The sequence below is a fragment of the Pseudogymnoascus destructans genome, assembly GCF_001641265.1.
Source record: "Pseudogymnoascus destructans isolate 20631-21 unplaced genomic scaffold scaffold_12, whole genome shotgun sequence".
Taxonomy (NCBI): Eukaryota; Fungi; Ascomycota; class Leotiomycetes; order Thelebolales; family Thelebolaceae; genus Pseudogymnoascus; species Pseudogymnoascus destructans.
Window position 1 is genome coordinate 925,825 of NW_020167531.1, and position 22,748 is coordinate 948,572.

Consider the following 22,748-nt stretch of genomic DNA (forward strand, 5'->3'; position numbering starts at 1 on the left):
AAATTTTGGCGACTGTTCGTGGGTCAGGTGACATATGGAGAATTACACGGTCATGTGACTTCGCGGATTATTCGCGACCCTTAGGATTCAGGGATCCACTTTGCTTGTTGTGAGGATTGAGGACGAAGATACGGCAACCACAATGCGATAAGACTCCATGACACTGCGACTATACAATGCTTTGAATATGACCTGAACCCTCACTCACTCACATTGTTGATTCTCTGACAGCGGCATTTTGTGCGCCTAAATGTACCTTGGGTCGCTTTTAAGGTGTCGTTCCTCATCCCAAGGCCATGCGCTGGGCGCAAAACCATACGGCGCAGCCTCAACATGACGACAATAGACTTGGTGATTCTCTCTTCTTCACCGCCAAAACCTCGCAGGCATGATGCTGCGTTTGCGCACGCAATGTCTTTGTCGCCGAGCCGACTGCCATCGCCCAATACCCTTATCCGACAAAACAGAGCTTTGCGATCGGGCGCACCCGCTCCAAGTGCCGTGGCGTTATTGAGTACGAGTGTTGGCGGCCTCTTGGGGGCAAACAATACTGCGCGATCGAAGCAGAACGACTCAATTTGGGATTTCCCTGAAGATGAGATGTCTGGGACGGAATTGGCCATACCGGAACCGTCAAAAGTGAAGGCTGCATCCAAACCGAGAGCGAAGAAAGCCACTGCTGTAAAGGACGACAATGGCGCGAGCGAAGCACCTCTCAAGAAGCCTCGAAAACCAAGGGCCAAAAAGACAGATGAGGATGCCGGACCTGTTGGGGAACCAGCTGTGAAACAAAACGCGGTTCGCAAACCAAGAGCGAAGAAAACCGACGCGGAAGGCCAAACGAAAATTCCCAAGGGAAGGATAACCAAGTCTTCAACCGGCTCGATATCTAAGAATGATGGCAAGGCGGGCGACACCGTTAGCGCACATTTTGCGAAGTTTACGAATACGGAAGATTATATAGATATAGACAATATAACTCTGGATAAAGGTTTAAATTTACAAGAGGCAGCAAAACGACGGGCGGACTGGACGCCGCCGAAGGCCACAGACAAAGGGTTTTCATTTGGAGGTGCATTGGGAGAAGTGGTGGATTTGGATACGCCCCCAAAGGTGTTGACAGATCTCCTTGGCAGCTTTGGGTATTCTAAGCCCGAAGAACAATCCACTTCTATCAGAGAGGTTGGTATGGTCACAGCACGAAAGCGAAAGCTTATTGAGTTAGTCGAGACGAATGCAATGCTGGCATCGCCGCAAGTCGCACCAACCACAAAGGCCACAAAGAAGAGGCCGACGACTATCACCGAACGAGCTACTGCGGCGTATGCGAGAGGCAACGATGATGATATGGAGCCGACGCCACTCCTTCAATATTTGTCTCACAAGGATACCGGATCTGGCTCTGGCACCAAGTCAAGGGCAAGAAGCCCAGCTAAGAAGCCAAGGGGCAAGAAAGCGGCGGCTCCGCCACCGCCAGATCTACTCAATCCACAAGCTGCACACGAGCAAGCCAACCGCCAAGAGTTTGTCTTTGGCACATCAAGTCAACTTGCGCAGGACGAAGACCCTGAATTTTTGAGAGACCTTCAGCAGGCGATCCAACTCTCAAACCGATCAGAGGATCCCTTTGCCGAGGACTTATCCCCTACCCGGAACGCTGCAACCTCCGGTAGGCGGAAATCACCGAAGAAAAGGACAAGTCTGTGGGAAGCAGCATTGAGAATTGAAGAAGAGGGTGCTACAGAAGTGGAAATACTAGATTTAATCAACAGTTCTCAAGTTGAAAGAGAATTGCAGATTGATCGTGCTGCTTCAATCGCGGCACAGACCGGTGATACACTTGAAGCGGCCCCTCAACCAGATCTTGCTGCACCTGTTTCTCTCGCAGACAGACCATCTGCTCCAAAGGAACCGCCTTCACAACATGCCAACCCCGTTTCCAGCAAACCCGGCAATTCTACGGAGTTATCAATGGGTGAACAGTGCCCCAATTTTGAATCGTATCCAACAGCTGAGCTGGCCAAAGAGATCGCTTCTTACAAGTTCAAGCCCATCAAAAAGAGAGAGCAGATGATTTCCTTGCTTAAAAAATGCTGGGAAGGAAAGAAAAGGACAGCATTGGGGTCTCTAGGAGTCAATACTATCATAAACAAAACAGCCGATGAGGCCACATCATCGGAGCGAACGCAGAGGCCCTCACAGATGCCACCAGCGTCACCAACAAAGATTGGAGACAGACCGCGGAAAGACAGTGGTACGACATCGCCATCGTCAAAAAGAATGCCAAAGCCGACAGCCCGTCGGCCGCTATTGCCTCACAATAGTGAGAGGTTGGCCTCGGACAGCGAAACCCCCACCCAATACCGCCAATCTCCCCAACAGAAAGTAAAAAGGCGAAAGCCACTCCCCGAGGAGATTTCTGACTCGGATACCCTGCTCACGCCATCGCCACCGCGACGGCGTGCATCCCGAGGTCATACGCCCCCCTCTCTTTCTTTGGTCGAAGACGATATCGCTGACATTACATTACCCCCGCTTTCACCGAATTCCGCAGAGCAAGAGCTATTCGAGCACATCACGAAAGCGGTCACAACGGCACCACGCGGGACACCTCAGGCGCCAAGTTGGTACGAGAAGATGCTGATGTATGATCCGATCGTTCTAGAAGATCTGACACGGTGGCTCAACACCGAGGGCCTCGACGGGGTTGGGTATGATGGGGAGGCAAAGGGGGAGCAGGTGAAGACATGGTGTCGAGCGAGGAGCGTATGTTGCCTCTGGAAAATAAGTTCACGGAAAGGAGGCGGAGTGAAGAAGCTTGGGAGGGGGAGCTGAAGGATGGACAACCCTGGCTGGATACAAACACAGTGCTGGATACCTCAGCCCACCCTAAATTGGTAAGCCAGAAATATGAGTAATCACGGCTGGTTCACCATTCATAATCGCAGCTCCCAATCGCATAGATTACTATTCATTTGATCAGGAATCATAACTTCGAACAGCCGCGTCATAATTCTCATAAGTCCCTAGTATATCCCGACAGTGAATGCTTCTCGAGTATGTTTACTCATAGACAACTCTCCAAATACAATTCTAACAATTCTAATAATTGCATACAATTCCATGCTCAAGGATTAGTTTTGACAACAATAGTGCTCACGTGATTCCCGACGAATTACACAACAGTACCAAAGAAACATTTTGGTGGCACAACAGGACCTCATCTATTGATTGATTGTTAATCCAGGGGAATTTCCTTCACTTTCCAGATGGGAAACAGGTGGCCTGATTATCTATAAAGGATTGAACCCTTCTCTTTATATTCCCCTCGTTCTCCTTTGTCTTTTTACCAACGTCTCATATCCGTCTTCGTCTACATCTCATTTACTTAACGCTTCCTTCCTCATTCTTGCCCCAGACACAACAACTAGCAGTGGTTTGCAGTTGAAACATCGTGCCAGAATTATATGATCAGTGCGAGACTTACGTCCAAGATGTTTAAGCTCAATATCGGCTCCAAGAAGCCACTGACGTGTAAGTCTGGCTATTATCATCAGCTTCACATTAAACGGAATATAAAATAACACCTCTCAGCTGGCTATGACATTCCTTCTCTCAGTTTTGGTGCAAGAACCCTCTTTGAGCTCTATGGTGAATTGACACTGACTTCTATATTAGGTCTGGCAGATGTATATTCAACATGCACTTACATGGAAGCACACTTTGTTGACTGAGCCACAGGCCAAAATCCTATGCTACGAATGCCGTAGCACACGCACTGAAAACCGGCTACAGACATGTAAATTTCTATCATACCCTCATTACCCAATCTAACAACTCATAGATTGACAGCGCCTTCATGTACCGCAACGAAGCTAGCTGTGGCGATGCTATCAAGAGCTCTGGCGTCCCCCGCGAGGACATCTTCTTCACCACCAAGATCTACGGCGGCAAGCAGATGTCGCATGAATACGCCGCCAAGCAGATCGACCAGACCATCGCGAACTCCGGCCTCACCTACGTCGATCTGACTCATCCACTCTCCCGACGGCGGCCCAGCCGGTCGCAAGGGCGCTTGGAAGGCCCTTGTCGAGGCACAGGAGGCTGGAAAAGTCTGCAGCATTGGTGTCCAGCAATTACGGCGTGCACCATCTTGATGAGCTGGAACAGCACATCAAGGAGCTGGAGGAGGAGCGTGGTGGGAAGGGCAAGGGTGGCGTGGTCTCAGTCGGCCAGTGGGAGATTCATCCGTGGCTACCACGTAGTGATATCGTCGAGTGGTGCGTCAAGAGAGGCGTGGTGATCGAGGCCTATTCTCCTCTTGTGCGCGGCGAGCGCAAGGACGACGAGGTTTTCACAAAGCTGGCGATGATGCATGGAAAGTTGTGGGCGCAGTGCCTAATAAGGTGGAGTCTGCAGAAGGGATACGTCCCATTGCCGAAGAGCGTGACGTCGGCGCGTATCGAGCAAAATGCGCAGGTTTATGACTTCGAGCTTGGTCCCGAAGATATGGAGCTTCTCAACTTTGATGAGTACCAGCCCACCTTTTGGGACCCAACAGTGCAGCCCCGGAGAAGTAGGCAGGATTCGGGGATGTATTGGGCTAGTTTCACTTATAGCGATGGATTAATCTTAGACGCGAATTCCTCTCAAGATATCTGATTTGACATTCACACCACACTAGGTTTATCTAGCAATACTTCTATCGCTTCATTTCACAGGGTATTTCCAAATGCATACCTTTCCGTCCGACAAGACGCCATCCAAATCACCCAAACGCCATCCCCGTCGCTTAAACCACTCACGACTCACATTACAACGTCTGGAACCATCCACAGCCACTCGTTGGGCATAAAATCCATATCCTCCAACCCAAGCCACCCCTCCCCTAGGTCCTGCACCGGAGATATCTCCCCAGGTACCACTACGCCCCTCCGGCCCATACCCTCCGTATAATTCCTCCTTAGTTCCTTCCAAAGCGCAGCCAAAAACCCAAACCAGTCGCCCTGGTCCCCCTCCTTTCGTATTAGCGCACTAACTCCCTCCAGCCGCTGCACAAACACGTCGACGTAAGACTCGAGCGCCAGAACGGCGCGCACATTCTCCACGCCCCACGACGGCGACGAAATGCCTAGGCTAAGCTCCACCGCGAGACTTAGGGAGTAGTGTATGCGCGCCCAGTTGTAGCCAAACAGGGCGCGGAAATCCGCGTCGTTAAGTGCGACAACAGCATCGAGGACGCGGCGCACAGCGCCGAGACAGTCGATTAGGATCGTTGTGCGGGGGAGGGAGAGGGTGTCGTTGGGGTGTAGGCCGTGCAGGCCTATTTCGTGGGTATATGCTTGGACGACGAGGAGGGAGGTTGCCAGGAGGGTGTTTGTGGTGAGGCGGGTCGGGATCAAGGACTCGATGCCTGTGAGCGCCGCAGAGAAGGAGCGCACGTGGAAACTCAGTTGGGAATCCGGCACGGGGGGGACAGAGCGGGAGAAGTCGTAGTCGAAGGTGTCGCTAATTGACTCAACGTGGTGGGCGAGTCGGACTTGATGGATGAGGAGGACGTCGGAGGGCAGGGCAGAGCTAGAGGAGAGAGATTGCGCGCACTCTTCGAGATAGGGCGTGTATTTCAGGGTGCTTGTTTTGCGCAAGGCATGCGCGTAGGACGAGCAGATGACATAGGCACCGATATAGGCGCGACGGGCGCCTGGGCTCCAAGCCTTAGCGGATTCGGAGGGGGCCGGAGCGCCCTTCGGAAAGGGAAATAAAACGCTGAGATTTTGGCGATCTGCGGGCATGGGGCGGCGGTTGATACTGAGGGTTGTGACAAGGGAGATGGCGAGGGAAGATAACCGGTACGATGATTTAAGATGGAGATGGCACCTTTGGAAAGGTCAGAAAGATTCATTATTAAGCCAAAGGTCGTACAGAGAAAGCTTACCAAGAGAGATGAACAAGCAACCCTTGGAGCATGTCCAGAGTTTGTTCGCCATCAACGACCATCCTACCAGCTAATTCTTCCAAATAGGCCCTTTCTAGCTTCGTCTGGAGCTCCCTGTCCTTCCATGACGCAGCGGTACAGATAGCCAACAACAGCATTGGGTTATCCTGACGAAGCATGCCTGTAGACAAGTTTGGGTGTATTGCAATGTAAGGAAAGTTCTGGTTCATGGCTCTGAACTCTTGCAGGAGAGCATGCGCAGTTTTCAAATCCAAGATTCCCTGATCTATCACGTCAAGGTACGTCTCTCCGTTAGAGTCCCTTGGAATGGTCCCTGTGGGATGGTGCTGGGGAGGACCAAGAGCATATGCAGCTACATTAATGTTATTTGATGCATGGCCTGCCATTCTCTGGTTTTCCAATGCCGTGTAATGGGACAGGGTTTGCTCCAACCTGTCGATGTGAGCATCCTTTCTTTGCAAATCTGCTCTTGCATCGAATGAAGTCTCATAAGATCTTGGACTCTCAAAAGCAGCACTTCTGGGGTCACTGCTACTCATATTACTGAAACCTATATCAAGATTGTCCTTGCGTGGCGCCCCTGACTTGCGCGTTAGCGGGCATGATGGTGGGGAGGCCCGGGGAGGGGGGATCGCAGTTGCAATAGTACACGCGAGCCACCTCTCTGAACTTACATCTTTGAATAGGATATTGGCATTCATGTTTCCCAGATTCGCATCTTTAGAGTTGTAAGCCCGGGACCGATATCATAATGAGGTAGCCGGTTCTCTCGATGCATATAAGAATTACGTACCTTTTACAGGTTCTCTCTTTGATGTCCGATGGTTCGCATTTTGTCTTTTTCACTTTACAGCGCAGACATGATGACCCAGGCATACTCCGGATGACTCTCTTTGCTCGTTTCCTTAGTTGCTCATGTGAACCATGAGAATCTTCGGTCACCGAAACTTCTGAACTCTCAGCTCCCAACAGCTGGGAGGCGCTGCCGACATGTTCCCCTTGGCTTTCATCCGGTGGATGCCCTATAGTTCCTTGTAGTGCAGCGGCATCGAGGCTATCCTCTAGTGGTTGATCTTCGTTCTCTGTCGCATTCGTGAGCGGTTGCTCAGACATGATAGGTTTACGACCACACAACTTCCCCCATTTGCCGTTGGCAGGCGCCGACGCCGAGTACAAAATGGGTTTAGTATGGCAGCCAAATTAATTAATGAAATGTGAAAACATCAACATTATTCCTCGCGACAATTGGAAATTTGTGGTAATGCCGACAGTTTTAATAAGAGAGAAATAAAATATGAGGTCCACCCTGCATGATGACATAGTCGCGTCTGGCCAGCAAAAGCTCGGGCAACACTTTTTCCGCCGACTTAAACCACACCTAGACTAACTTGCACCTAGACCATCATCCATAGATCAACAAACACAAACACAAACACTTCAGTACAAATAGTTATCAAAAATTTGAATTTAAAAGGTCGGGTGTCTTTTCTATGATGATGAGAGTGTTCCGGATATCTCATTTTATGGGACCAATGGGTGCGAAATATGCAGATGCTATCGATATCAGCATCAACTATATTCTACAGCTAACCCAGCCTTCTCTATCTAAAATAGGGATGTGCCGTCAACTTTGCTAGGTTTTGCCTTCACTACGCCTGACAGGTCCTGCTGAATCCTCCACTGCTCCATTTTTAAGAGCTCATACACGGTTGAGCACTTAGGCGCAGACACTCCGTACTTCTCTGCCTTCTTCAGTGCGTTTCCCAGGATAACCTCAATCTCCATCAGACGCCCCTGCTCGACGTCCACAAGCATGCTCGGCCGGTACGGGCAGTCGTCAGGTAGGCCATAAGCCAGTTTCTGGATTGCTGCTTCCGGTAGCTCCACGCCATCTTCCTTCGCGATCGCCACTAGCTCCCGCATCATCGGGACGAGGAGACTCTCCCTTCCCTTGGACGACTGCACTTCCCCAACATCCATCTTCATTAAGGCGCAGAGCGTGTTGAATGTGCCGTTCCACAGTAACTTGTACCATCGGGCCTTGGGCATGTCCAGGTCGAGGGATACAATCCCCGGGCCGCCACTATCATACATGGCAACAAACTCGGTTCCTTGCCGGATCTGGGTCTCTCTATCGAGGCCATCGTGGAAGTGAGGGCCCATGATATTCCTCTCGCTGCCAATATGGGCGATTCCATTCTCCCCCACAGTGCGTGACCCGATTACGGAGACCCCGGAAATAACAGTATTTTTGGGAAAGGCCTCAATGATGGGAAGCTCGATATCAAGGCCATTCTGAATGAGGACGATAGCCGTAACTCCGGGCGTCACAACGGGCCGTATCATCTCGGCGACGCTGTAGCTATCCGGGAGCTGTTTAGTGCTCACAAACACGTAGTCATAGTGCTGGGCCTCGGTTCCGGATGGGGGCAATGCAGCTTCAGAGACCGTCGCCACAACTGAGCGCGCATGTCAGTAACAGATACACATATAAAGGGGTTGGGTGCTAACTTCTGCTCGGCTTCCAACCCTTCAGAGTCCCGTGATCTACAGATTCGATATCCCATCCTTTCTCACTTACTATCTTGTACTTGGACCGTAGAACCGCGGTCACATGAGCACGCCCAGAGTTTTCGAGGACGACAGATCCGATTGTACCGACCCCACCACTTCCTATCAAACAAACATTACATTTTGGGGTGTTGGAACCCATCGCGGTTATATGCGCTGCAGCAGGAGTATATGGCGAACAATTTATTAATTTGTGATTCGAGTGATTCGAGGAGATCCCACTATATTTATATGGCAGGTTAGCCTCGCGCGGGGTCGTCGGGGTTGGTTCTCGATGGGTAAGTTATATGTGGGGTTGTTGCGGGGCAGCGACTTACATAAAGAGCACAGTAACATGGTCGTATCGACCAAAAGTCCGAAGATGGACTATGAGAAAGCCGAGGATTGATATCAACTATATTTTCTTTCAGTGACACTATAAGGCATTGAATTTAAGTGTCGAGACCAATTCCCATTTTCTCACGTGATATAATTTTTCATATTCACGTTGCACAGGCAAGTTTTCTTAAAGAAGTTGTTGACTTTGGCAAAGCGCAGTTAAGCTGCCATGGCATTTATTCATTGGTTGGTTTCTCAGCTAAGAACTTTAGCACAAGGTCGTTGAACTTCTCAGCATCTTCCCAGTAACACCAGTGCCCTCCGAAGTCTACCACAACTCCTTGGACATATGCATCCGATGCATTATCACTCTTGTTCCTGTTTTCAAGTATGGCATCTACAATCCACATTGGCCCTTTGGCTGGAAAGCATCCACTTCTTTCGCTCGCAACGACCAATATGTCAGTGCTGCTGTCACTGCCCGCCCCACTGAAATTCTTCTTGATAGAGCCCCTCCAGTCTATGGCAGTATGGTCAGACATCAACTTTCCGAACCAGGTTGGGTCACCCTGCTGGGAAATCTTTAGGAAGAAGCTTGTGTCATCCTCTTGGGCCTTCAGGTACGCTGCCTCGGAGTCAAATTGCTGTCTGCCCCAGGTCGGGTCCCAGATATATGCCAAGCAACCATCAACGGTGCCCTTGTAAACGTCGTCGGGATTCGTCGAAAGAGTATCCAGCATGTTCTTCAACGATTCCGAGGAGTTGAGGGACCTGTTGCCATGCTCGGGCCCCCATGTGCCATCTTGTGTGTAGTTTTGAAGCGGAGCCTGGTCGACCCATATTAACTTGTCAAACATACTCTTTCCAAACTGCTCCGCGAACAACCTGGAGGCGGTGTTAGTGTTCATCGCCACGTACGAGGTGAAGGCGTAATTCTAACCAAGTAATTGCACAGCCAAGACTGCCAGCTATGCAGCTCGGTCGAGCAACATTCCGACTAGTATTGCATTTATCACCCGGAAGTTCTGGGTTCAATCCCAACCAATCCACGAGCTCCTTCAAATCTTGGCCCAGTGTTGCTACTGTGGCATCTTGGCCATCTGGTCGCCGACCGGAGCGCCCATGGCCACGGAGATCTGGAGCAATAACCCAAAACTTTTCCTGTAAAGCGCCAATATTGCGATCCCAGACAGCAGAGGATCCGGTAAACCCGTGGAGCTGCAGAGATATTAGTCATTGCAGGCCGTCACATTCGAATAGTGGCTCTATCTTACTAGAATTAATGGCTTCTTTGCTTGGTCACCAAGGCTTTGATAGGCAAGCTCTACTCCATCGGCGGTTGTAAAGAAGTTGTATCCAGGAATGGTAGTCGCGGAGGAAGACATGGTCCTGCAAATATATGTTAAGAATGTCTGTACTTCTTTCATCACGATTGCTGCGTTCTCATGACCGATTTCGCCCATGTTGACTCGGATTGAATTGTGCAAAATCACCTGACACCGGCACTTGAAAAGTCTGTATCACGTGCTAATCATTGGCTCTGTGGCTCTTTCCATACGAGTATTGCGTCCCTGCTATAGAGCTGTTGGTCTGGTATTCTCTATTGATATCGCTTTCTATAATTCTATGCATATTGCTGCTGCCGCGAAGTCTTCCCTTCCAGTTTAGATTCTTTGGCCAGAGGTACGTGCTGGACATTGCCGGCGGCACACCACCCCGCATTTTACCCCACGACGCTAATATGGTGCCGAGCGACGGCAACATCAGCACACTACAGATAGTCCTTGTGCACATTAAATTGTAGGATTCAAGAATGACGAACTGCCATTTCGAAACCATAACTTAATAACCCCCAGTTACAATAATCTTTTTTTACTCAGAGCAACATTGTTGTATTATACATCCGCTATTATAAGTGCTTCCATTTACGAGATAATCATATCTCGATACATATACCATTGTATCCATCCCTTAAACCGTATCAATTTGCATCCTGAAGAAGCTCAATCATCATCATCATGCATATCCCCTCGCACCCCTCGACCAGCTGCACCCTGACCAGATACCCTCCCTCCACTTGCTCGCCCGGTGATATCCTGCCACGTCGCTCCAAACCTCCTCCCTGTAGACGCCAACAGCCCCTCCTCTTCATCGGCCTCTGCATCCTGATCAATCTCGCTCATGTTGAGCTTCGGCGTCCGGAACAATGCCGTGACAAATATGATGAAGAAAATAGCCAGGAATGCAAACTGTGCCCAGAAGTCTACCGCACCGAAGAATGGGAAGTTGGCAGTGATGCGGTTGATGAATGTTGATACGACACTGGGTGTGCAGATGTTCCCAGACTTGTCGGCATGGGACAGCTTGGTACATTGCTTGATGAGTTCGGGGTGGTCGGTACAATCCGGCGCGTCCCCAGCGTGTCGGGGTGGATTTGTACAGAAAGTCTGCGGCCCATACAGCGAGTACTGGGGTGCAACAATAGTCGTGATCGCATAGTTGATTGCCAATACGATCAAGCTCAGCATCATGGTTGCCAGCAAAAGGCCTTGCGGAGATGTACGGCCCTTGCGGATATCAAAAAGCCGAACCCATAGGAACCTAATCCCAACTCTTGCAATGCCTGCCACAGAGCTGGCGAAGAAAAACATGACCAAAAGAGCCATCAATATGTAGTCGATGGGGAAAACCTTCGATGACTGAACAAAGATCCAATCAATCGGCTGGAAGATGTGAACCCTGCCAAGAATATAGCCACACTGCTCTTTGCAGATGGAATTTTTGGCCTTGTCGACTCCTGTGATGAGCATGGATACCCAAATCAAGATCGAGATAAGAAGCATAAATATTCCACCAAGTAGCTTCAATGGTCGGAAAATCGCGCAGAGTTTTGTCCAGGCCTTCGCGACCTTAGACTGACCTTGCCCTTGAGCTTCGGCAGCTAGACGTTCGCGACGGACTAACGTCCGTTCCTCGCGAACAAGACCTTCAAGTTCCCGCTGGTCTTTGGCTGGTAATCCATCTGGGCGTCCGGCACTTCGTCCCTCCAACTGTCGCTGTCTCTCGCGGTTCTGCACCAGCGCAGAAGCCGTTGAAGCGTAGAGCTGGGGTGCTGAGATAGATGGCGCAGATTTGATAAAGGATATAGGCATCAACGCAAATCCTGCAGCTGTATATAGCACATATAATATCGTTCCAAGCGTAATCAAAAGACCCAGTGCAAATGTAAGTGCTCGCTCCCCCTTGTTCGCAGACAGCAGTCTCCTGAAGTAATCAAGGTCCATTCGGCCATCTCTATCATGTGCTGCGACAGGCACGAAGAACCCGACCAGGAAAACAATGAGCGCCAGTAGGATGAATGCAATCGTGTACTTGAATGCATTCCAGAATCGCTGCGCGAAAGACTGTGTCCCTTCCTCTTCTTCGACCTCATCGTACTCCTCGTACCAGAAATACGTGAAAGGGATGACGATTAAGCATAAGAGTGCGTCAAGCGAGTACAATGCATAGTATACAATCTTCAGAGTCAGCAGGATGTTGCCCACGCGCTCCGGTGTCGCCCAACCCTTCTTGATGCCGAGCTTCGATGACGATGTCGACGAGACAAGCGCAATGTCGACGGGAAGCAGGAACACCGTCGCGAGCAACGACGTCAACGTAAAAATCGTAACTGTTGTGACAACCGCCGACCTATCTCGAGGCGTTTGGTATGTGTATGTAAAAGCTGCTGCGCCTGCTGCGACGAGGGCGACAGCAATGGCATAGGAGAGCCAAATGAACGCCGTTTGAATGAGAGCCATGATGACGTCGGTATCTATGACTGGAGAATAGCTGTCGTTAGCTTTGCGCAACATGCAAAACGTTCAGGAGCCACGAAGAGGGCTTACACAGTATCAAACCAGCATTCAAAGTGCTAATAGTAGTTGGCACAGTACAGTTGGCACATTGAAGCTCCAGTCGGTCGCTGGTGGGGTTGAATAAGACGGTGGATGTTTCATGGAAGGAGTGTTTTGACCAAGCTTCAAAGGGACTTGAAGGTACGTACACACCTGTCCGGACATGGGTGGCTGGATCAAAGGGTGCACAGACCAACGCGGCAGACAGCTTGGCCGCGCGCGTCGGAACTTCTTGTCTCAAATCTCCATCCACAAAGTCCGAAAAGCATCCCAATTGTCCCCAGACACCACGAAATGCATGATTGACATCAGTCGTCTCCTCATAATGCAGTGTTTTACGGAGCTGGCGCCTCCCACTGCCGCCACACACTCACTGACCTTACCCTTCACTTCTGGAACCGCTACGAATCTCATTGTCGCAAAGACCTCGTTGCTCCAGATCTTCTTCGTCAAGACCATTACGCTGGAGCTTGAGGCTGCAGGCGGTGACAACGAAGATACGGAAGATGCGATCATCAGCAGCAGACAATTGGGGGGCGACAAAGATGGATTCGAGTCCTCGTTTCTCGACCCAGACGCTGTCCAACGTTCAACACTCGCAAGCACAACAAAGCTCGTTTTGGTCGGCGAGTATGCGCTCGCTGGGACGGTAACGTCGTTGGCGCGCATCAAGATATCAGAATCGAAGTCCGGAGGAGAATCTTTGTTGCTGTCTTTCAAGGATGCAAAGCTTAGTTTGGTGGAGTGGGACCCAGAGAGGCATGGACTGTCGACAGTCTCAATTCATTACTACGAGCAAGAAGAAATCGGCGGATCTCCTTGGGATCCATATCTTAGCAACTGCTTCAACTACTTGACAGCAGACCCTCGTGGCCGTTGTGCTGCGCTGAAATTCGGAGCGCGCAACCTCGCGATTTTACCGTTTCGCCAGGGCGATGAAGATACCACAATGGACGACTGGGACGAAGAACTCGATGGCCCAAGGCCGACTACCGCAATAATTACAAGCGAGAACAAAGGCCACGAAGATACGCCTTATGCACCGTCATTTGTTCTCCGACTATCATCACTTGATCCAACCCTCATTCATACCGTTCACCTAGCATTTCTTTACGAATACCGAGAGCCTACGTTTGGAATTCTGTCTTCAACATTGTCGCCATCCTCTTCCCTCCTCGACGAGCGGAAAGATCAACTCTCATACATGGTCTTCACTTTAGATCTCAACCAAAAGGCGTCAACGACCATCTTAGTAGTGACCGGCCTCCCGTACGACTTGTTTAAAGTGATTCCTCTACCATCGCCCATTGGCGGAGCACTTCTTGTTGGAGGCAATGAACTCATCCATATTGATCAGTCTGGAAAAGCCAATGGTGTTGCAGTTAATGCACTTGCGAAATCTTGTACATCTTTCGGCCTCGTCGACCAGTCATCCTTGCAAATGAGGCTTGAAGGCTGTGCTGTTGAACAACTATCGGCCGACAATGGTGAAATGCTCATTATCCTGAACACCGGCGAACTTGCGGTCCTTAGTTTCCGAATGGATGGCCGCTCTGTCTCCGGGCTGAACTTGCGCCGCGTTCCTTCAGAATCCGGCATTTGCATGGGTGCACAGGCATCATGCACCAGCCTTATCAACCACAATTCAATGTTTATCGGCAGCGAAGATACTGATTCTATTGTTCTTGGATGGTCTAGGAAGTCAAAGCAGGCTGGCAGGCGGCGGTCGCAACCAACTATTGACGCCGGAGATGATGCCGATGTGGATGGGACTGATGAGGACCAAGAAGACGAAGACGAAGACGAAGACGATTTGTACGGCGAATCCACCGCTGCAATTCCTTTGAAAGGCGAAGTAGCTGCAGATGCAAACAGCAAAGCTGGCGACTATGCTTTTCGCATTCACGACTCTCTGGTCAATATTGCACCTTTGAGGGATGTCACTCTTAGTAAACCAGAGACCCCTCGAGAAGATGAAGACGAAGAAGCTACTATCAGCACAAGAAGTAATTTTGAACTTGTGGGAGTTACCGGTCGAAATACGAGTGGCTCGTTGGCATTTTTGAGGAGGGAAATCGAACCAAATGTCATCGGCCGCTTCGAATTTCCGGAGGCACGAGGAATATGGACTCTTTGTGCCAAACGACCTTTGATCAAGGGCTTGGAACCCGAAAAATCCGAAGCCATATTAGATCCGGAATCTGAGCTGGGAGCCCAGTTTGATCGTCTTATGATTGTATCAAAATCAACGGAGGATACGCCTGAGGAGTCATCGGTATATGTATTAACATCGGCAGGGTTTGAAGCTTTGGCAGATACCGAATTCGAGCCTGCAGCTGGAGCAACCATCAAATGCGGGACTGTAGGTAATGGTATGAGAGTTGTCCAGATATTGAAATCGGAAGTCAGGAGCTATGATGGTGGTAGGTCTCTCCCCTCTCTTTTATTATATGCGATGCTTCATTGAAATATATTTTGCCGAATATTGGAGTGTATTTGGGAAGACGCACTGGCTTTGGAGCAGCAGCAGAGACCTTCCATAGCATGAATGGAAAATATTTTACCCAGCTACGCGTACCTTGCTCCCTTTTGTATTGATATCTTGTGCTGCGCCCTTTGATGAATGAATGCTGACGTTGGATGTTGCCGATAGATCTTGGATTGGCTCAGATTCTGCCAATGTTCGACGATGAAACTGGCGCCGAGCCAAAGATTGTCGCTGCAAGCATAGTTGACCCATACGTATTGCTCATCAGAGATGATGCAAGCATATTTGTTGCTTCATGTGACAGCGACAACGATCTGGAAGAGATTGAAAGGGGAGACGATAGCCTGTTGACAAATAAATGGCTCTCGGGCTGTCTCTACAATGATTCTACGGGCATGTTTGCTGAGACGGCATTGTCGAATGGAACCGTCTCAAAAAAGTCTGTTATCATGTCACTGTTAAATTCCGAGGGCGCTCTCTTTGTAAGTGAAATTTGGCCCCTCTGATTTATACGTACTCTTAACTATTCACAGATGTATGCGTTGCCAGACCTGAGCAAGCCAATATACCAGGCCAATGGGGTATCATTTATACCTACAACAATCTCCCCCGACTATGCAACTCGCAGGTCCACTGTGGCTGAGACCTTGACTGAGGTCTTGCTTGCTGATCTCGGCGATGCTACGTCAAAATCACCATACCTCATCGTGAGTGCATTAAATAAGAGGAGTTACTTCAAAATAACTGACTATTGTAGTTCCGAGCGTCAAATGACGATCTTACAATATACGAGCCATTCCAAGTCCCATCCGAGGCTCCACGTCCTTTATCAAAATCTCTGCATTTTCAAAAGATCCATAACCCTCACGTAGCAAAGACCGCGAATCCGGAGACGGAAGTGGCTGCCGATGCAGAGTCAGCAAAAAGGGGCTCCCCTATGCGGGCAATCGCCAATGTCGGTGGCCTTTCAAGCGTCTTCTTACCAGGTGACTCGCCTTCGTTTGTGGTCAAGAGCTCAAAGAGTACACCACGGGTTGTTGGGCTTCGAGGTCATGGTGTTCGGAGCTTAAGTGGCTTCCACACAGAAGGATGCGATCGCGGATTCATATATGTTGATTCCAAAGGGATCGCTCGCGTTTCCCAACTAGAGCCGGAAACAAACGTGACCGACATTGGGTTGACGCTACGAAAGGTAAAGATCGGAGAGGAGGTTCAAGCCGTAACGTATCATCCTCCAAAGGATGTGTATGTTATTGGCACGGTGGTCAAGGAGCCATTTGAGCTACCCAAGGATGATGATTACCACCGAGAGTGGGCAAAGGAAGATATAACCTTCAAGCCGCTGACTGGGCGCGGGTTCCTGAAGCTGCTTAACCCCAGCAACTGGTCAGTAATTGACAAGGTCGAATTGGACTCCCACGAGATCATCATGTGCATCAAGACACTCAACCTTGAAGTATCCGAGAATACGCACGAGCGGAAACAGCTCATCACAGTCGGAACCGCGATATCCAAAGGCGAGGATCTAGCCATCCGGGGCCGCGTCTACGTCTACGAGGTCATCACTGTCGTTCCATTCCCCGACCGCCCGGAGACCAACAAGAAGCTAAAGCTCATTGCCAAGGAAGAAATCCCTCGCGGCGCCATCACTGGGATATCTGAAATCGGGACACAGGGATTTATGATTGTCGCGCAGGGCCAAAAGTCCATGGTGCGAGGCTTGAAGGAAGATGGAACTCTGCTACCTGTAGCATTCATCGACATGAACACATATGTGACAACTGTCAAGTCGTTGCCAGGTACGGGCATGTGCCTCTTTGCCGACGCCATCAAAGGTGTTTGGTTCGCTGGCTACTCCGAGGAACCATACAAGATGACCATCTTTGGTAAACAGTCGCAAGGCATGGAGGTAATAACCGCCGACTTGTTACCTATCGGCGACGAATTATACATCATCGTTGCAGACTCAGACTGCAACTTACACGTCCTGCAGTTTGACCCAGAGCGTAAGCCAAACTTTCATCTAACCAATAGAAAGTACTAACTAACATCTCGCAGATCCAAAGTCGCTCCATGGCCAGCTCCTCCTGCAACGCACAACGTTCTCCCTCGGCGGGCACATGCCTACCACTATGACGCTTCTGCCTCTCACCACCACCACCCAGACCCCCACCCCCGCCGTAACCTCAACAGCGTCTGAACCCACAAACCCGGCCTCAGGGTTACTCATGACGCTTTCCAGCGGCGTGGTCGCCATCCTCACACCGCTCTCGGAACAGCAATACCGACGACTGAACGCCCTCAGTAACCACCTGTCGAACCTTCTCTACCACCCTGGGGGCCTTAATCCGAAGGCGCACAGGATAAGCAACACGGCGCCCGAAGCCGTGATTGGAGGCCGACCAATTGTGGACGGCAGTGTGCTGTGGAGATGGCTGGAGCTGGGAAGCCAGAAGCGGGCGGAGGTGGCGGGGCGGGTAGGCGTTGACGGGGAGACAATTCGGGAGGATCTCCAAGAGATTGCTGCCGGACTAGGGTATTTGTGAGAAGGTTGGGCGGTCTCAGGGTCTCAGGGTTACTCGTGTCGCCAGAGAGTCTGAGGAAGGAAGGGATCGGGCGTTACAGCCACCCAAAGGTTCAAAACAGCCCACAGAGCCTGTAGAAAATAAAAATAAAAATAAGATTCTTAATGACTCAGAAACTATCAGGGGCTTTCAATAAGCTAGTTGCTCGGAAATCCAGGCAATGGAACAAACCACATCAGCTTCAGCATCAGCGTAGGTATGAATTCCCAACTGTGTAGAGTCTCTCTTCGGACTTTGGGTGACACGAGAATTGGGGATTAAAGGTATGGGGAGACGGGACAGAAGTTTGCAGTTGCAGGCGTAATAGGACTGGTATATTGCTGGATATATATGCTTCAAACGTTTCCAAGGGATATCGAGTGACGGTAAATACGCCAATCCGACTCCTAAAGCCATAAATGATAATACTCTAACAAATCCGTGCATTATTTTAGGGGTATCGTAAATCATGCTAGAAGTACAGACGCAACGTTCACTCTCCAACCATTCGATAGAAGGCAGAGATCATGAAGTCGGCTCGTCATCTGTGCAGGAGGTCCTGCTTCTCTGGAGCATCCGCAGCAGCGGCCGGACTAAAACCCAGCCATGCCCTCTTATACAACGTGGACTACATTTCTTTCCTAATGGTCCTTGTCTCCTCCTCAAAAGCGATTCCGAGGCTGCAGTATGTCTTCGGTAGATATGTTTCTACTACTGAGTTCAATATCGACTGTCTTCTGGATCCCTGTCTGCGGAAAGTCATCGGAGGCGGCCTCAGAGTTGATCCTCTTCTTGGTAGGACTATTATCCGACATGATATAACCCGACCGGCTGTATTGATTATGCGTCTGTCGAGATCTGTTATTCGAGTTATACTGGGAGTTGGTGAACACCCTGTTGAACATTGCCTGGAAGCAGGGTCGCATGACGACCAAGGAGGCGGCGATAATGGTGATGTTGAATTCGATTACGATGACAAGGTGTGTTGGGATGGCGTTGTCTAGGAACGTTAGCTGATACTAAGGGGAAAGGGGGGTTGGGGACACAAACAGGTAAAGTCCTTCTTGACGTTATAGAAGCCGCTTATCATCCAGAGGCGAATGATGGAGACAGCCGTGTCGCTAGAAGAAAGAGTTAACTCGGTGCTAGAAGATAATAGTCATTTCGGGGGCCATACACTAGGCCTAACATTACAAGTCCTATTAGCTGCTTGATCTCGATGCGCTTGTTCTGTGTCCGAAGTAGAATTGGCAGCGGGATGGCTATAAGTGCCAACGATGTGAGGATATTGATAGACGATGTGACATAGTTAAACATGATCTGAGTATCGACGCAGTGGCCGGGTTCGTTGGAGTACCAGCTCTTGTGGATTGGTAGACAGGCGAAGATACCAACGAAAGTGGCCGCCGTGAAGAAGCCAACCACAATGGCCATAGTGATATGATTGGCGATGCGGCAGAAGCGTACAACTGGAATGTCGGCAGTGCTAAACAGATCTCGATACACCAGGCCCAGAGAAAGCTTGCTGAACATCAACGGAAATTTGGTGAAGATTTGGATGAGCCAGAACACCTAACCGGACAGTTAGAAGCTGTGGTTAGAAAAGGGCACGGGGCCACACACGATCATCGTCTTATAGGATCCCTTGAGGTCCGGTGGAAGATCGTTTTGGTGACGGGCATATCCAAACTTTGCACAAACTGGTGAACCGTAAGTACTATAAACCGAACAACATGGGCGGCGGGCTCACTGATGATGTCTAGGACCATGTGGATCAATGAAGTGATCTGAGTTTGCAGTAAGCAGCATTTCTTTAAGAGCGGCACCGCAAAGAGCAAGTTGGTTACGAACCATGGCGCAACATATCATGTAGTCGGAGAGGGTAAGAGCATTCTTGGCCTGTCTATACCCGACCCGTAGAGCGACGACGGCAAGGGCGAGGAAAGGTGCGAGGATGTCGACACTCAAAAAGAGCGGCACCCGTGTCTCTACCATGGTGACTGTGGTATGGTTGAAGATGGGCTGGTCTTGGAGAACAATGGAGTCAATCCAGAGTTAGGAACGGACTCCTTGGTATGAGAGAGCAAAAGACGCCCATGCATTATATGAGAGCCCAGCTACGCTCTCTATATATGTAGGCCAATTTCAAAGTCAAACTGCCAGATGGGACTTCCCACCAGCATGAAAAAGACTGATTGTTTGTGGGTGGCGCACTGCTAGGATGCAGGCGATCCATCCTCTCCACAGCATCACTGGCAGGGGCCTGTCAATGGTCTGAGATCTCCGTACAAGTGGAGATTCATATGTCGCCAAGGGTCGTTCAGAAATAACGGAGGCATTTACTAAAGCCAGCAGGGGATATGCTACTACTCTAATCTAAGTACGAGTACCTATCGCGGAAATGTCGCGTTGCACTGACGCTGTACAGGGTCTACACGTTCCATTGACTCTGTGTGCGTGGTCCACACGTGCTACGAGTGGACTAGATCTGCATTCTTCTGACTTCGCACTTCTTCATTACATCTCTTTCTCTTTCTTCTTCTCCCGTCACGTCGTACGGAACGCATCGCCTATACATGACGGTGGCTACACAAGAGAAGACGCCGGAGGTGATGGCGACTGATTCTGCCAGCGCCGACACTAGGGACATGAAGACGGGCATCGCGAGAGTTGATTCCAATCAATTTAGTGGTGTCCCGGCCAGGAAACTACTCCTCAAATGCGACCTCCGCCTCGTGCCGATCTTGGGCACGCTCTATCTCGTTTCCTTCTTCGACCGCTCCAACATTGCTAATGCGAGGCTCTTCGGCCTCGAGAAGTCGCTCAATATGCCGTCGAACGGCTTCAACACCTGCCTATGGATTTTCTACTTGCCCTTTGTCATAATTGAGATTCCGAGCAACTTGATCATGACCATGAACAAGATCAAGCCGAACTACTGGCTAGCGGGAATGATGTTCATTCTTGGTGAGTCCGGCACCGCGCAGAGTTCACCTCACTTACTTACATGCCATTAATAGGTGTCGTTTCCATGTGCCAGGGACTCACCAAGAGCTACGGTGGTTTGCTTGCGTGCCGCTTCCTCATGGGTATCCTGGAGGCCGGTCTCCCACCAGGCATGTTATTAGGCGCCCTGTTTGCATCTATGCCTAACACAGAATAGGAGCCGCGTTACTTATTGGGCAGTACTACAAGCGCAGCGAGTTCAATATCCGCTTCGCGTGGTTCATCTGTTTCGCTCTCGGAGGTAGTGCTTGCGGTGGTCTCCTTGCATTCGCTCTCGAGCATATGGGTGGGCTCGCAGGCTACGAATCCTGGAGATGGGTCTTCATTATCGAAGGCCTCATTACCATCGCATTCAGTGTCGCTGCCTTTATGATTATCCCAGGCTTCCCTGAGGATGCCAAGTTCCTCACGGAACCCGAGCGAGCTTTCCTCCTCAAGCGCCTACGTGACGATCGTGGCAGCGAAAAGACCGATATGAAGGGTGTGCCATGGTTGCGAGTACTTCTCGACTGGAAAGTGTGGGCCTTGTAAGACACCCATCACCTGCTATTTATCACAAGCTAATCAGATACCCCTAGCACGGTTGTCTTCTTCTGCTGCGACATGAGCGCCGCGTCAATCTCTGCCTTCACCCCCACCATCCTCAAGGAGCTCGGCTGGACCAAATCGACCGCACAGGTCATGTCGATCCCGATCTGGGTCGTCGGTATCGTGTTCACTCTCTCGGCGTCCTTCCTCTCCGGAAAACTCTCTATTCGCTACCCCTTCGTCTTCTTTGGCATTGCACTCTCGCTCGTCGGCTGGGCGATCCAGCTCGCGCAGGTTCAGCCACCTGGAGTGCGGTACTTTGCCCTCTTCGCCATCGCCTCCGGGGCCTTCATGCAGATGCCTATTCTAATTGGATGGCTGAATGGAAATCTGCGAGGACGGCTGGCCCAGGCTGTCGGTGCAGCAGTGCAGCTGGGGATAGGGAATTGCGCAAATTTCATCAGCAGCAATGTGTTCATCACAAACGAGGCGCCGAAGTATCCAACAGGGTTCAAGGCGGGACTTGCAATCACGGCGGTCGGTGGTGGGGTGTTAGTTATTGTGGTGCTCTTGATGGCTTGGCACAACTCACTATCAAAATCTAAGGAGGGAGAGGAGGTCGAGGACGAGGACGAGCATGACCAGGAAAATTTCCGGTACCTTCTGTAGAAAGGCCGGGCGGTACAGTGGAAAGGTTGTATAGATAGCGTGTACACTGAGTAGACAGTATGAACTAGACTCAGACCAGTTCTACACTTCGACCAGTAACAACAGCATATGTCGAGGGAAGAAGCAGGAGGGAGGAAGCAGGGAGACTATAGGGAGACTATGGAGGATCACTAATCTAAGCTTAGTGTCGGGCTTCTAAGAGCGAAGGATTCATAGTAGCGGTGCCAAGCCATTGGGTTTAATTTCACAGACAAAGGTCGGTCTTGTAACTAGCAAGAAAGAAATACGAAGGATCCACTCTACTAGGACTAAGCACTCTAACTAGCGTTATACTACTTGGACATTGCTTTACAAGGGCGGGTTTCGGCGACGATACTTGAGTTAGACAAGACTTTCGCGGCCACTGCAACGTTGCTTGCGAGAATCCACTTCTCGTAAAAGATTTAGATGAGAAGGCGGAAATAGTCCAATGAGATGAGATGATGATAGATTAAACGAAAGAGTGGCGCGCGCTACGATCAGACTCTAGCAGAAGGGAATTGGCTGTTATAGTTGTGGGGACGCGGGTACGCATACTCCCATGTCGTTGTAAAGGCGGCCCATCACGTGAGGCCGCCCTGAAATCAGGGGCTGGCAGTGGGCCACTAGGGCTCGGTAAACTAGGGTATGTAGGAACATAGGATATAAGGAGCTGGAAGCCTCAGAAGGAAGCCTCCAGCCTATAGTCGCTGTACATACGTAGACCTACTGTC

General features: G+C 50.3%; 9 protein-coding genes across 9 annotated transcripts; 4 read left to right on the forward strand and 5 right to left on the reverse strand.

Annotated features, from left to right (window-relative positions):
- Positions 1-131: 131 nt before the first annotated feature.
- Positions 132-3,050, forward strand: SLX4 (5'-flap endonuclease). The gene has a single exon (XM_024470158.1). The coding sequence runs from the start codon at positions 334-336 to the stop codon at positions 2,833-2,835; it is 2,502 nt and encodes an 833-aa protein (XP_024323555.1). The 5' UTR covers positions 132-333; the 3' UTR covers positions 2,836-3,050.
- Positions 3,051-3,494: 444 nt separating this feature from the next.
- Positions 3,495-4,662, forward strand: VC83_06563 (uncharacterized protein; the record flags this gene model as incomplete). The annotated part of the gene is made up of 5 exons (XM_024470159.1): positions 3,495-3,534; positions 3,595-3,624; positions 3,679-3,689; positions 3,845-4,062; positions 4,134-4,662. The coding sequence occupies 5 exons, from the start codon at positions 3,495-3,497 to the stop codon at positions 4,660-4,662; spliced, it is 828 nt and encodes a 275-aa protein (XP_024323493.1).
- On the reverse strand, positions 4,644-7,220 carry VC83_06564 (uncharacterized protein). The gene is made up of 4 exons (XM_024470160.1): positions 6,750-7,220; positions 6,631-6,674; positions 5,936-6,536; positions 4,644-5,877 (listed from the first exon to the last, which is right to left on the reverse strand). The coding sequence occupies exons 1-4, from the start codon at positions 7,067-7,069 to the stop codon at positions 4,809-4,811; spliced, it is 2,034 nt and encodes a 677-aa protein (XP_024323494.1). The 5' UTR covers positions 7,070-7,220; the 3' UTR covers positions 4,644-4,808.
- A 138-nt stretch (positions 7,221-7,358) lies between these two features.
- On the reverse strand, positions 7,359-8,894 carry VC83_06565 (uncharacterized protein). The gene is made up of 3 exons (XM_024470161.1): positions 8,845-8,894; positions 8,468-8,797; positions 7,359-8,415 (listed from the first exon to the last, which is right to left on the reverse strand). The coding sequence occupies exons 2-3, from the start codon at positions 8,667-8,669 to the stop codon at positions 7,562-7,564; spliced, it is 1,056 nt and encodes a 351-aa protein (XP_024323495.1). The 5' UTR covers positions 8,670-8,797; positions 8,845-8,894; the 3' UTR covers positions 7,359-7,561.
- Positions 8,890-10,501, reverse strand: VC83_06566 (uncharacterized protein). Its single transcript, XM_024470162.1, has 3 exons — positions 10,120-10,501; positions 9,786-10,063; positions 8,890-9,730 (listed from the first exon to the last, which is right to left on the reverse strand). Exons 1-3 carry the CDS (start codon positions 10,306-10,308, stop codon positions 9,082-9,084), a joined length of 1,116 nt encoding a protein of 371 aa, XP_024323496.1. The 5' UTR covers positions 10,309-10,501; the 3' UTR covers positions 8,890-9,081.
- A 195-nt stretch (positions 10,502-10,696) lies between these two features.
- Positions 10,697-12,858, reverse strand: VC83_06567 (uncharacterized protein). The gene is made up of 2 exons (XM_024470163.1): positions 12,733-12,858; positions 10,697-12,665 (listed from the first exon to the last, which is right to left on the reverse strand). The coding sequence occupies exon 2, from the start codon at positions 12,643-12,645 to the stop codon at positions 10,849-10,851; it is 1,797 nt and encodes a 598-aa protein (XP_024323497.1). The 5' UTR covers positions 12,646-12,665; positions 12,733-12,858; the 3' UTR covers positions 10,697-10,848.
- A 46-nt stretch (positions 12,859-12,904) lies between these two features.
- On the forward strand, positions 12,905-18,196 carry CFT1 (mRNA cleavage and polyadenylation factor subunit; the record flags this gene model as incomplete). The annotated part of the gene is made up of 5 exons (XM_024470164.1): positions 12,905-15,164; positions 15,395-15,711; positions 15,763-15,936; positions 15,987-17,235; positions 17,288-18,196. The coding sequence occupies 5 exons, from the start codon at positions 12,905-12,907 to the stop codon at positions 17,773-17,775; spliced, it is 4,488 nt and encodes a 1,495-aa protein (XP_024323490.1). The 3' UTR covers positions 17,776-18,196.
- Positions 18,197-18,455: 259 nt separating this feature from the next.
- Positions 18,456-19,788, reverse strand: VC83_06569 (uncharacterized protein; the record flags this gene model as incomplete). Its single annotated transcript, XM_024470165.1, has 6 exons — positions 18,456-18,793; positions 18,844-18,914; positions 18,971-19,365; positions 19,417-19,493; positions 19,544-19,580; positions 19,645-19,788. 6 exons carry the CDS (start codon positions 19,786-19,788, stop codon positions 18,456-18,458), a joined length of 1,062 nt encoding a protein of 353 aa, XP_024323491.1.
- Positions 19,789-20,369: 581 nt separating this feature from the next.
- On the forward strand, positions 20,370-21,996 carry VC83_06570 (uncharacterized protein; the record flags this gene model as incomplete). The annotated part of the gene is made up of 4 exons (XM_024470166.1): positions 20,370-20,760; positions 20,814-20,909; positions 20,957-21,326; positions 21,378-21,996. 4 exons carry the CDS (start codon positions 20,370-20,372, stop codon positions 21,994-21,996), a joined length of 1,476 nt encoding a protein of 491 aa, XP_024323510.1.
- Positions 21,997-22,748: the final 752 nt, after the last annotated feature.